A 14971-nucleotide genomic window follows, 5' to 3' on the forward strand; every position below is an offset into this window, starting at 1 on the left:
AAGCCCTGGCTTGGATGGAAAGGGGGTTAAGGCAATTTCTGGAGTGAGCTGATAGCGGAGTTGCACCTTATGCTTAAGTAGAAATTCACCAGTCATATGAGGCTGCAGAGAATGTTCAGCGCACCTGCACCTCTCAGAGGCGTGGACCACCTGGTGCTTCCAAACTGTTTCATGCATATGGTGAGATGCCCATGTGTGACCACAACACTCAGTATCGCTGTACCAATAGACTGAGTCAACACGCCCAATCACAATCTGGAAAACTGCTTCATAATAATATATGATTTCATAGAATCCTGTTTTCTTTTTTATGGGCAACAGTTGTACCACTAAATGTAGTTGCAATTTTTTAAAAAATTTTTTTCAGTTGCATTTTTTTTTATTTATTTTTTTTATTTATTTATGATAGTCACAGAGAGAGAGAAAGAGGCAGAGACACAGGCAGAGGGAGAAGCAGGCTCCATGCACCCGGAGCCCGATGTGGGATTCGATTCCGGGTCTCCAGGATCGGGCCCTGGGCCAAAGGCAGGCGCCAAACCGCTGCGCCACCCAGGGATCCCCTCAGTTGCATTTTTTAAAAGAGAAAATTTCTTTTCTCTTTCCATTTTGTGTCAGCCACTGTGTGAGGTATTTATTTTAATTTTTCTTATTTAAATCTCCTTAGCAACCTCTTCACAAAATAAGGGGATATTTTACTCATAAAAGGAGGTTAGTAGGCCAAGGAAGTGCCCACTCATACATCTAATAAATACTGATTCTAGGTTTTAAACTCAGAGTGAACACTACAGAGACCATTCCACATGTTTCCCTCAGTGGGACTCCGTGAAGGTAGGAGCTTTGAAAGTTCTGTTGCAGTCTTCTCTGTAACCGTGGCCCCTGAATGGGGTGGCAATACCCGTCAACCACTAAGCACTATGCTGATCCATGAGGAGGTATATCAACCTTTAGTATCCTTAAAAGAACCCAGAATATTTCCCAAAGAGTACACCCCACTTCTCTGGACATTGCTAGGTAAATAATCAAGGACCCTCCAGCTCTTCCACTTAGATATGCCTTGCCGACTGTATCTACCCTTTTCATTTCTGCATCTCATATTCTTTTTTTTTTTTAATTTTGAATTTCTTGAAGATACTCATGTGCTTGATCTTGGTTTCCTTCAGAATGCCCAGAATATAGCAGATGGTCCATACATCAGCAGGCATATTTCGTTGCACTTTTCATCAAGCGTTTTCCGCATCTCTTTGGCCCTCTGAGTTTTCCAGTCACTGTCTAAATTAGCAGACACTTCAAAAATCTCATCCCTGTTTTTCACCTAAGGAAGGCAAAGGGCAGATTTGGGGACCTGCCTCAGGTCATAGGACGGTGATGCACTTTGAGCTGTAAAATCCCACGATGGGCAGTGCTCTCCACCGCCTCTCGCTTGAATTCTTCGTCCTGCTTTCTTCGTATTTTGTGTCAAGCTGTTCTTTCCAAATAAGCAAGACAACTTGTATTGATCTAGGAATGACCTCAGTCAGTTATTTTAGGAAAGAAGTTTCCCTTACGCAGTTCAGCCCACCACATCCTGATCAGAATGCTAATTTTGTGGTATGAAAATTGCCTGATGTTAGCCTTAGACTATGGAATTTGTGCAGGCAGACACTGTGCCCCTGCATAGGACTTTGCATAATTCACGACAGATATTTGTTCAAGAGATACCGAGTAAACAGTGTCCACTGTCCCTAAGAGTGTCCGTTCCCTGCTGGCCACAGCTGCTCTTCCTGCAAACAGTGTCACTGCTCCTAATAGCAGCCTCAACTTCTAATGTCAAGAAAGATAGCTTGCCCTGTTAAATAGTTTGCTGCTTATAAATAGAAAAGTTGTCAGGGAAGACTTCACGGGACAGAGTGTGTAATGAGAAGAGCTCAGCGGGCTGTGTGAAGTCCTGGCCTGTGGATGCTGACTTCGCCAGGGTCAATAAACACTAATGACTGAGCCAGTACTTTCTAGTTTTTTTTTTTTTTTTTCCCTAAATACCTGACCTTGTCAGAGCAGTTACGGTGCCTTGCTCACTCATGATAAATAGGCAAGACCTAACAGGTGCATGCTCTTTGGCCGCTGTGATCTCGAATCATGTTATCACTTAGCTGATTCAGAGAGGTCCTTTATGTCCATTTGAATCTGTAGAAACTATGCCAGAGCTGGTTTGTCATAGAGCAGAAGATGTGTGTTGTAGTAAAGGCCCTAGATATGGGAGAGCAGTTCCCCCTCCAAGGCTGACACTCAGCTTCTTCCCTTTCATGACGGTGTAGTGCCCGTCCTGGGTTTGGTGTCAGAAATCCCCATGTGCATCCCTAGAGACCTGAGCATCACTTTGGCCTCATTTGCACATTCTCCTTCCTGGGCGTAAGAGCAGTCACACCTGTGCCACCGACACAAAAGTAAAGTGAGTCTCAATATATCACTTGAATAAGATTTTCTTTTCCCACTTTTCTTAACAGTCTTTGAAAAATGATGAGAGATCTTCCAAATCTGATGTTGAGAAGCTTCTGGAAATAGGTCAAAGACAAAGGTAAGATTGTATATTCCTTTAATTTCCTCAGTTTTTTTTTCCCCATAGTGTCAAACTCCAGAAATTTCACAAAAATCTTATCTTCTTACTTAGACACGAATGTATCAGAATCATATTGAAATGCAGGTTTGTATACAGTAAATCTATGGTGGGGCTGAAAATTGTGCGTTTCTAACAAGTTCTCTGGTGATCGGGACGCTATGCTGCTTGTCTGCAGATCACAGAATATTTATGGATCTGTAGTATTGTCCTCTGTTATCCTCGTAAGATAGAGCCCGGGAAGTCAGCCCATCAGTAGACGGATGCACTAGCACTGACCTCCATGGGCCACGCGTAATAGGATGAAAACTTGATCACGATGATAGCGGTGGGGGTGGTGAAGAATGGGGTAATCTATTAACCATATAGGTAGAATTGGTCTGGTCTTCTTGGTGTTGGATTGTGTGTGTGTGTGTGTGTGTGTGTGTGTGTGTTTTTGAAGAAAGTGTATCGTGAGATTTGTATGCACCATAAAAAGCTAGATTTGAAATTGCCTCTCAAAGGACAAAAAAAGATATTTTAAGGTAGAAACAAGCGAGCATTTGTTATACACTTAGTAGAAGCTCTGCCACATGCTTTATAAATATTTTCCCATTTCACCCTCACAATTACCATATACAGTAGATATGATCATCCCTATCTAATAGGTAGGAACTTGTCGCTCACAGGGCTTACACGAGTTGATGAGAGCTGTTAAGTGGAATCTGCTCGGCTGTTTCACCCAATAGCCACACCCTTTCACCTTAGTTCACTGCCCACAAAGCACGAAGCTGCCAAAATGTTACATGCTTTCTACTATACTCACCATCTTGCATCTTCCCCGCTGTCCTCGCCTTTTGGCCCAGAACCCTATCATGGACATATATTCGGGGCAAACCAATGACACATTGCCAATACCAAACTAAGTATCTTATATTGACTCTTTTTATTATTTAAATGAGATTATTATTTCTTGAACATGAAATTCCCTTCAAAGTCCAGTGTTAAAGAGTTTGGAGTGGTTGGTGGGTGGAGATTCCCAGAAGGCAGTTTTGGATTCCGTGTGCCAAAGGATCGTGCACTATTGCATTCTCTGGAAACAAAAAGAATGTGCGGGAGAGTGGCAAGCGCTCCATCTGAGATGTGTTTTATAATACCTGTTGATAACCACTTGAAAAAAAAATGCTTTTCTGTGGTGTGGTTCTGGTGAGTGTTTTTTTTTTTTTTTTTTTTACAAATTGATGTGAAGATGTATGAAACAGCTGCCCTGTCCAATCCCTTGCAACCATGAAATTCTGTGTGGAAATGTGCTCAACACCTGGGCAACCTATCATAGGTGTGACTGGAGCCATCGGCTCTTTAGAATTAAAGACTCAGTTTGGAACCAAATAGCACCCTGAGTAGTAGCAATAGTTGGGGTCAATCCCTCTTGGGAGAGGGGGCCCATGAGCTAGTCAGGAGTCTACTCTCTGAGTATAATAATGTAGCCAGGCTGTGAGGCAGAGAGTGGGGCTCCCGAAAGCCTGAGAGCAGTGAGAACAGGTAGCAATACGCTTAGAAGGCAGAAGAGGATATAGAGATATTCAGAAGGTCAAAGATCATCTTTACCATCCTGGCTCACAGCTTTCCTGGGTGTGAAAATGTCCAGCATCCCCCTGCCTTCTCCAGTGTTTGTTAACAGCTTTAAGGTTATTTTTGATCTGCTCCCTACATTGCCTATAGATGTCAGGATGTGGGATTTTTTGATACACACACACACACACACACACTCATTTTTATTTTTATAAGGCATGTGATACTTTAAAGAAATATGAATCACTTAAAAATTTTAAAAATGATCATTTTAAAGTTCAAAAATAATGAAATAATAATCATGAAATCTTACCATAAATCTTTTTTTTTTTTTTTACCATGATTCTTTTATCGCTTAGAATAGTTTATATTTTGATTCAGTGCTTGTTAAAGATCTGAGTGTTAGAGACAGCACAGAGGTCCTTCCTTCTTTCCTTCTTCCCTCTGGCCCTTCTTTCTCTCTCTCTTTAAAGGTGGTATAGTGACTCTAAGAATTTGAACCCATAAGATCTAGAACACAGTTTCACCACCACTCTCTGTAGCAGTTTTCTGTTTGTACTATTACGTCATAGTTTGATGTGAACGTTCTAGGAGTGTCTGGTGCACTGTAAGCCTACGACATGTGTAGGTATTACTGTTATGTTATATTATGCCACAAATGCTCTTTGTGGAAGACTGGAAGATAACAGAAGCAAGAATAGAAGCCTACATTTTAGATGTCCATGCATGAAACAATCCTGATAACTGATATGTATTTGAGGAAGGAATGAAAGCTGAGACTTAAATCCTCTCTAAGCGAAAGCATGTTACAAGCTTCACGTCGGCAAACATAAGTCATCTAAGACACAAAGGGACTGTGATTATATCATAACCTGCATATTGATTTGATTTGAAAAAACTTTTTAAGATTTCAATGATTCATTTGGGAGAAAGAGAAACAGAGACAGAGCATGCGCAGGGGGAGGGGCAAAAGGAGAGGGACAAAGAGGCTCCCCACTGAGCAGGTTGCCCAATGCAGGGACACACACACACACACACACACACACACACACACACACACACGCTCCATCCCAGGACCCTGAGATCATGACCTGAGCCAAAGGCAGGTGCTTAACCGACTAAGCGACCCAGGTGTCCCGATTTTAATAATCCTATAGACTCTCACTAATATTCCTGAAATTGAGTCTGAAGTTAAGAGTTTCTCGAATAAGAAATCTGGGAGCATCATTAAATCCCATTGGACGAAAGAACAGCGTGCAGTTGTGTAGGATGTGGTGGTCACAGAATGAACCTAAGGACCTAGAGTGGTGCTGGTGGTTATGACAGAGATGTCATTTATTTATTAAGTGATCATTTTCCGGCGTTGTGCTAAGTATTTTGGCTACGTCGGGTTATCTAACCTCACTGCGCACCTATCAGGCAGCTCTATTAGTGACCCATTTTATAGACGAAGAAAATTGGCCTCAGAGGGTACACGCCAATCCCTAGGCTCCGTAGTGTGGTTATACACAAGGGTTGCAGAGGTGGTCTTTTGGCACTGGATTGGGAATTTTAAATTACTTTGAGTTCTACTTGTAAGGCTAGGAATGGTTTCTCTTTGGCTATTGTTGCTTTAAAGGAGTTTATTCCTTTTTCAAAATTTTTTAAAAATTTTAAAAATTTTTTAGGAGTTTATTCCTATAACCAGAACAACACACACACACACACACACACACACACACACACACACACACACCAACCCTTATCTGGTATCAGAACTTTTGGAAGTGGTAGCTTAGGTGATAAAATATAGGCACAGAAAGATAGTTTGATTTGTCATAAGTGAGTCAATCTTAAACCCTTGAGAGGAATGCATAATTATAGAAATGTTTATATTTTTAACAAGTGAGACAAGGTCCATATGTATGAGTGAGCTTGAGACGTGATGTGTGTGAATATATACAGACATATATATTTCTTTTATTAGCCACAATAAATGAGGCAGCCCTCAAGTTCGAAATAAGTCTCTTTTCTCTTCATTTTTTATAAAAAGTCTCAGGCTTTATAAAGGATGTCTGAAGTACACCACCTTAGAATTAATCAATTAGGAGCATCCAAGGGGAAGTTGTAATTTTATCCTATTGGCAAGTCTGTGGCGACTTTTTTTTTTTTTTCCTAACCAGCATGTTCACACCCTGGCATGCTGTCAGTAAAATTAGCTTTTCAAGTCTAATTATTACGTTGATTTGATTTAACACATTATGCAGCTCCCAGACGATTCCCACAGTGGGATTCTCATAAGACACTATAGCGAGGCAATTTCCTTTAAATACAACTTGCTTTCAGTAGGTGCCTGGGAGAGAAAACTTTATTACTAGAATGCTCAGATACACCCTGCATGCTTCACTGTGTCCCTATCTACAGTTCTAGTTGTTTCCTAAATGCATGTCGACAGCAAAACCTCCTTTCATAATGTACACAGGAAATAACAGAATTATGTCTCTTTTGCTCTCTCTTTTCCCCCAGAGAACAAATGAAGTCTCTCCAGGAGGTCCTGCAAAATCAACTTAAAGAGACATCTGAGAGAGCAGAAAAACAACAAGCTACCGTAAGTATGTTTTTGTGTGTGTGTGTCCTTTTTTGAGGGCTGGGAAATTATTTTTTCCCCCCAAAACACTATGGAATAAATATACCTGTAAACAATAAAAGAATACAGTCAAGAAAATGCAGTAACCAAGATCATTAAAATACTTACGTGGTCAGCATTCAGTCCGAGAAAAGATTTTTGTTGTATTTGATTGTTAGAGATCTTCTAATTCCCAGCCCTCACTTACTGATAAAAATAGAGGTGTTGACCTTGGGACAGCAGTGCTGTGAATTACGGCTTATAAGCCACCTTGAACCCAGTAGAGCTGTGCAGATCCTTAGGCCCCAGCCCCCCTCCACTGACAGGAATCCCTCAGGGATGGGGCCTTCCTCTGCCTGTTCAATCCACTCCACAGGTGATCCTGACACACCCCAAGGTTGAGAATCAAGCTTCTCTTTAGATTTTCTCACTAGATTTCCACTTTATTCTCCAGAACCACCTTATATCCCACTTATGGGGGAGTGGACCCTTGATCTTATTTCTAGGACCTGAGTCTGTCTTAGAATATAATATATGAATGGAAAATTTAGAGTACAGTTCGGCCAACAGATCAGGAAATGACGACCAATGAGAATTTAGTCTGTTTCTCACAGTTCTCAAGAGGAGCGCCCTGCGTCGTGACAGGTGACTACCCAGGGGAGTACTTGGGTAGGCCACGAGGCAGAGGATGGTGAGAAGCTGTGGGCAAGAGCCTTTACTGTGGTGTCTGTGTGAGGGGCCGGATAAGCAGGCTTAGGAGGAGTCAGTGTGAAGACCTCAGCAGGCTCTGGGGCAGAGGGAACGCCCCAAGGTGTCTGGTACCTGACCTTGGGGTGGTTAGGGCAGGTGTATGGTGGCTTGACCTGTGAGAACCTGCCAACTCAAAGGGGTGGCTGGGGTTAAGGGCTCTGTGTTGGGTAGTTTGCTTTTGAAAAGCATGTCACCAGGAGGAACTGTTCTGCGTTTGCAATTGAATAACTAATATGTTCCAGCTGCGAATCTCAGAAAGAGATGACTGCACCTTTGACAAACCTGGGATTGAGATATACTTATTAAAACAATGGTTATTTTTAAAATGTACATCTGCTGGGATCTAGACAGATTTCATGGTACTGGGAATTACCTCTTCCAGATTTTGGTTAGACTCTAACAGAATGCTTTGCACCTGTTCTCTCAACTGAAAATTCTAGGTTAACTAAAAATGAAACCGATTTGTATTTTTAAGCATTTTGGGGGGTAAATTATTATTATTTTCTCTGTTAGGAAGGCTGTTGGTGTAATTGAAGGTTGGGTAAAAAGGAGAGAGAAAGATGACTGTAGTTGTTCACTCTCAAATAGAGGGGAAAAACCGGATTTAATTCTGCAAACATTGTGCTATTTTCGATTGAAGAGCTGCTAGTCTTATTGCTACACTTGATTACATATCTAATTACTTTACCTCTTCCCATAAAGATAACATTCTATATTTTATGCAATAATTGTTGCAAATATATCATTTGATAAGCTTACGGTAAAATGTCATGAAACTTCAAGGATAAACCTAAATCGCAAACATATAAAAGAAGATAAACATAAGACAAATTAAACTGAAGAAGCAATAAATCCATCATGATCTAATTCTGTAGGAAAATATATTTTTTTTTTTTTACGAACAAAGGAACATTTGTTATTATCCCTAAGCAAATAATGGGATAGCATGTCTTTCAACCTGTGTTCCTCATGAAAAATCCCGACAGCAAGGAAGAACGAGGTCTCATTCTCTGTTAACTAGGGTAATTAAAGATATTAATGTTCATTGGATGCATTTCACTACTCTTGTTAATTTGTATGGCTTAACTTGCCCTAAGTGAGACATAATTAGTCTAAAGGCAAAAATTAGCTTCTAACTTTGACTCTCATTAAGAGTAAAGAATTGCTATGTTCTTACATTCTTTGTTCAAAGTAAATAAATGGCATTTTCTGTTTCTGAGAATTAAATTCATAGCGATCTACTAGGAATGCTTATTTTTCCAGGGATGCGAAAACCTGTTGGGATTCTAGAGCAGTGGTTTCCAAATGCTAATACTTTTTGAATAGTCTGAATATATTTTAGCTCTTGAATATTTGAACACTGCGTTCTCAAGATTTTCCGTCCCTGTTTCACATTTGAATAATTATATTCCTAACACCGCGATGTATTTCCGTTATACTCTTTATTTTTTATTTATTTAGTTTTTTAGGTAAACTCTGTGCCCAAAGTGGGGGCTCAGACTCCTGACCCCAAGTTCAGGAGTCGCCTTCTGTACCAACTGAGCCAGCCAGCACCCCAACAGCTAACTTTAATTAGAGTAAAAGCTGGGACACCTGCCTGGCCTAGTCAGTAGAGTGGGCAACTCTGGATCTGGGGGGTCAGGAGTCTGAGCCCCACACCCAGTGAGGAGTAATGCATTTAAAAAGTGCTAGCATAGACGCGGTGTAAGCTCTGACAGTTGACTTTTCTTTTTTTGTAATACAAGTGCTAACTTAAGCTTTGATTGTGAAGGCAGCCACTTCAAAGATGGCTATCTGAAAGAAGCCAGTGCCAGCCACAAGACTGGCTACAGAGCCAGGCCAGGTCCTCCCCATCCCAGGCTCACGCTCCTAAAAAATCCCCAGGCTCCCTTGTTTTGGAGATCTTGGTTGATTTCAGTAATTGACCATTTAGGTGGCTTTTTTATTTTCTTTTTGCATTTTTAATTTTCATTCTTATGTTTTGAATTCACCAGTAGGAAGAGAGCCCAGGAAACCCTCCACTCCAATAAATGCAATAAATGCAGAACCTCGGGCCTTCACTCTCCCTGGCTCTTTCTTTCTTTCTTTTTTTTTTTTTTTTTAAGATTTTGTTTGTTTATTCATGAGAGACACACACAACACACACAGAGAGAGAGGCAGAGACACAGGCAGAGCGAGAAGCAGGCTCCCTCCATGCAGGGAGCCCAACGTGGGACTCGATTCCAGGTGTCCAGGATCACGCCTTGGGTTGAAGGCGGCGCTAAACCGCTGAGCCACCCTGGCTGCCCCCCTGGCTCTTTTTACCCATGGCCTCACTGTGTGGCCCCCAGGAGTGACATGTAATTTCCAGGACTTAAAAGTAAACTTTTTAAAAATTTTAATTTATTATTATTTTTTTTAATCTTCAAAGCTTCCTGATGATACTGCTGAGGGTGTCTTACAATCATACTAAGAACCACAAAGGCTGGTCCAGCCACAAGATTGGTTATCTATAGGCTGAGACACAGGACACAGCCATTGAAATGGGTGCAGAAACTGCTTATTGGGGAATATCCTGTTGCACTGCATACGTATCTAATTTGGAATGGTGTCAAGTCCTCTATTCCTTTGCTTTTATCACCCAAATTGAACTATCTTCTCAGTGGGACAGAGAGTGTGACTGTGTTTAGGTTGTTGGCAATATCTTCATAGTTAAGATTCAGCTTGAACATTATTATGATCTAAACGATAGTCACGGTAGTTCTCAGGCTTGTACTTGTTTCATTGTAGCTTGACCATCCAAAATCGGCTTAGATTTCTGTCACCATTTGAATGAATGGTGGAAGGACCCCTACACTAGCCAGATAACAAAGGGTGTTAACATTTGTTGTAAGGATTAGCACGATACACAAAAAGCAAAATGTACAAAAGCATGCACAAGGTTGTAATACACATCGACTTCTGGAGAGGGAAGGAAGAAAAGTTAGGTGAGGCTTTAATAGTAGGTGTATCTTTTTTTTTTTTTTACACGGTCTGAAGAAAATTGGAGAAAATATTTGCATCTGTTTATGTTTAGGGTTGGGCCCAGAGGCATTTTACGTATCACTTCTTCGTCTTTTGTTTATGTTTGAAATGTTTCAGAAATCTATTTTTTAAAAAAAACTCTATGTTTGGTGAAAATTCATTTTACTCCTAAACTTGATTTCCGCTGATTCAGTCTACTGCTAGATATGATCCACATTACCAGTCTCTTTTGTATCGTTCCAGGGATCCTCCAAGACTGTATTGTCCAATAAATAAGCACTAGATACACAAGGCTATTGAGCGTTATGAAACGGCTAGTCCAAATTGAGACACGCTATTAAAACATACAGTGGATTTTAATGATATATCACAGAAAATAATGTCAGTTCCAGCATTAGTCCATTCCATGTCAAAATAATAATATTTGAGAATATTGAATTAGATAAAACATATTGGTAAAATTAATTTTATCTGTTTCTGTTTACTTTTTTTAAAAATGTGACTACTAGGAAATTAAAAATTGAAGAAATTAAATGTTTTATCTACTATCATAAAGTTTATCAGAGTGAACCCTCACTGACTTTAAAGTCTCAGATTTTAACAAGTATGCTATACTGATTTTTGTTTTTTCTCAAAATACTCAGGCAGATATACTCAGGCAGCAAAGTTGCTATGTTTATGCAAATACAGTTTGAATAACTGACCTAGATTACAGATTTTAAAAACATTAAGATCAGGAGGAAACATCATGGTTTCTTTGGCACAGTATTATAACATCCTGTGCTTTAGAGACCAAGAATATATCACTCTGCAATTGCCTTCCAACCTGCGATAGGTCAAAATTACCTGGAGAGTGTTTTATAAATGGAGGTTTCTAGGTCCCACCCTAGAATATAGCCTTTTGTTGTTGTTGTTTGTTTTGTTTTGTTTTTTTAAGACACATTTTTTTTTAAATTTGAGGTTTAAATAGATAACAGAATAATAGTTAAAATATACATGACTTCTCCATTTAAAAAAAATGAATCTTTTACTTATGAGAAAAGGCTTTTTTATAATCAGTGGGTATATGTGTGAACAGGGCAATGAAAGTTTGGTTAATGAAAATTTTAATCTTTGTTCTTTTTCAGCGTTTGTTGATAAAGAGATAATCATTGCATTATGCTTCAAAAATCATGAAGATAAATTTGTAAAACCCATAGAAATGAATTTGAAATGTGCTTACATACTATTCCACTCATTTTCAGATTAATTTTCTAAAGACTGACATGGAAAGAAAGAGCAAAATGATCCGAGATCTCCAGAATGAGGTAAGATATATTTCAGGCAAATCTACATGTGGGTTTGCATATACATTTGTTTATATACCTTTGCCACAATTTTTGGATCACATGCCAATTTGACCTTCAGTTATGTCCTAATGGAAAAGAATTGCAAGGTTGACGATTTCAAAAGAGTAGATAATCCCTACTTTTATATATATTTGATAATATTTTTAGTTCATACCTCTCAGGTTCACTTTCCCTTCTAATTATATTTTGCTTGAGCTAATATTAAAAATTAATTTTCATTTCATAAATTCATCTGTCCACCCATTGACATTATAGGAGCTGAAGAAGAAGGCTAGCTGGAAATTGACTTCATGCTAGGAAGAGCCAATCTAGAATGAAAAATTTATTGAGGATAATCTTAAAGTCATGTAAAGTTGAGTAGAAATAAACTGGAATAGCTTTCATTATATATAGCCTTTAAAATGTGAGGACCTTATAAAATACATATTTTCTTCTTTTGATTCTTTGTCTTGTTATACAACTACTTTATTTTCTATAATTCCTCCATCACATTTCTATCCACCTTTTTTCTTGAATACAGTTAGTTAATTAGGACTCTTAAACTGTGACTAATTAATGATACATTTTCCTTGATCAATCTCACTAATTATGGTTTATAGGTTAATTTATATCTCTAAGCATCATTAGTTAACTTTTAATCTTAGACGATTTTTTCAAATCTAGACTTTAAGAAGGAAACACTTTCAAAATCAAAATATATTCATCACAAATACTTACATGGAAAAGATCTTTAAAAACCCAAATACTTATAAGGACTAACAAAATATTTTGTTTCTGGAAGATACTTTTATAGGATGATATTAATTTTCTAAGTGTATAGGCTGGAATAATCCTAAAACAAATACCGCTTTACAGACATAATATCTGCTAAATGTAAACTTTGTAATGAAGTGTGCTACTCACTTTCATCATGTTAAAAATCTCCCCCCCCCAAAAAAAAAAAAATCTCCCAGATGAAAACTGATAACAGGAGACAGTTTTTGACTTCTTGAACAAAACCTAATGGTGAGCATATATCAAATTATTTTTTTTAATTAGACTCCTTTTTATTAATTCCTTGAAATTTCAGGTTTATTATATTGATAAATGATCATTATGTATAGAGACTAAACAAAATAATTGGCACATACCCCGTACAGTAAAATTATCCAGACACTGCCTAGATTTTTAGTTGAAGAGCAAGAAAAAACAAACAAGCAGGTAAATCAGTTAAACAAAATATAAGGAAGTGAGAGAGAGATAATATAGATATAAAGGTATTTCTGGAAGAAGCTTGAAGTCCCCTGAGAACTTCTGAGTGAAGACACCAGGAACTTTTAGTGGAACAATGAACTTTCTTAAAGAACGATCAGCATTTTTTCCATTATGTGAAGGCGGCTGTTAAAAGACACTTTTACATTAGCACTTAGGAATTTAGTTTTTAAGATTTAAGATATCCCTTGGAGGAGGAAAAATACTGAGACTTTTTAAAAAGCAAATGGGGTGTGGGGCAGAAAGTTTCAAGTTCTTGCCCTCCGCTTCTCTGCTTATATTCTCTTCTGTGGTTTATGAAAGTCAAATCTGTGCCCCCACGGTGTATGCCTTTGTTACCAAGCCCCCACAGTAGGAATTCATAAATGGTGGAATGATGTCAGTAAATTCTACTTTAAATTGTTTTGGTTTATATATGAATTTTCCTAACCTGTTCAGGTTTGAAGCAATCAGGGGAAAGTCTTGTTACATTTTAGAGAACTCTTTATCAAGCCAAGGGAATAAGAAAATATACAGAAGAACCTCCCATTAGTGCTGGTAGTGGCAGTTAGGTGCCTTGAAAGCATTTAAAAAAAAAAACAAAAAAAAAAACACTTTACAGGGGATCCCTGGGTGGCTCAGCAGTTTAGAGTCGTGATCCTGGAGACCCGGGATCGAGTCCCGCATCCGGGTCCCTGCGGGGAGCCTGCTTCTCCCTCTGCCTGTGTCTCTGCCTCTCTCTCTGTGTGTCTCATGAATAAATAAATAAAATCTTTTTTAAAAAATAAAATTAAAAATACTTTTCAGTGCACCAAGATATCTGGCAAAGCTGTCCATACAGGAGACTTTGTTAAGACATTTCCCCTGAATTAAAACAAGAGATTAGTGAAAAGTATGCCCTAGGTTTTAATTTTGATGATAAGGTATTAAATTTATTTGAAGTAATTCCATTTAGGATCTTCATCTCAGAGGAGGAAATACTAAATCTTAACTATAAGGCTGCAAACAATTGACTATGGTATTTGGGATAAATCATGGAAAACAAAATTATGTTTTTATTATCAGTTTTTACTGATATCATTATTATGTTCTTAATGCTATGATGACAAAGTTCCATGGTAAGTGGCCTTTCTCTGTCACAGTTTTCTCATATATCCCGTGTTTTTAGTGTATGATCTTGTACAATGCTAGATTCCTCACAATGTAAAACTTGGTTTTATAGTACAAATATCACCAGTTTCCTAGATATTTCTGTCTCTGTTTTCTTATTTTGTTTTGGTTTGTGGGAAGGCTAGTATGGCTACTTTATCTTATTTGTTTTCATTATTGAAGTATAACCAACAGAAAACGTCACATCAGCTTCAGGCGAGTGACACAGTGATTTTACGATTCTATTACTCGCTGCTCACTGTGATAATTGGTCATCATCCATCAGGTCACCATACAGCGTTAGTACGACAGTGTCACTCACTACATTCCCTGTGCTGCACTTTTCATCTCCAAGACTTAATTTACTTTTTTATTTTATTTTATTTTATTTATTTTATTTTTTTTTTCTTTTCTTAATTTACTTTAAAACTGGAAGTTTGTACCTCTAACTCCCTTTCATCTACTTCATCCTCTCCCCTACTTACCTCCCCTCTGGCAACCACCAGTTGGTTCTCTGTATTTAAGAGTCTGTTTTTGTTTGCTCATTTGTTTTTGGCTTTTTGTTTTGTTTTGTTTTTCTGTTTTTTTTTTTTTTTTTAGATTCTCCATAAATGGAAAATCACGTGGTATTTGATTTTATCTAACTGACTTATCATAATATACACTAGGTCCATCCATATTGTCACAAAGGATAACGTCTCATTCTTTACCTGGCTGAGTAATATTCTGTTGTGTATATATACA

The 14971-nt window shown here is 38.4% G+C and overlaps 1 protein-coding gene across 2 annotated transcripts in view; it reads left to right on the top strand.

Moving 5' to 3' along the window:
• The window catches only part of LUZP2 (leucine zipper protein 2), a 477909-nt gene that overhangs the window by 213042 nt on the left and 249896 nt on the right, over positions 1 to 14971 (top strand). For both annotated transcript variants that reach the window (XM_025459793.3, XM_035703666.2), the window contains exons 3-5: positions 2481 to 2551; positions 6647 to 6728; positions 11744 to 11806. In XM_025459793.3, coding sequence (XP_025315578.1) covers positions 2481 to 2551; positions 6647 to 6728; positions 11744 to 11806 — 216 coding nt within the window. The remainder of the gene's footprint in view (positions 1 to 2480; positions 2552 to 6646; positions 6729 to 11743; positions 11807 to 14971) is intronic.

Source organism: Canis lupus, chromosome 21, assembly GCF_003254725.2.
Source record: "Canis lupus dingo isolate Sandy chromosome 21, ASM325472v2, whole genome shotgun sequence".
Lineage (NCBI taxonomy): Eukaryota > Metazoa > Chordata > Mammalia > Carnivora > Canidae > Canis > Canis lupus.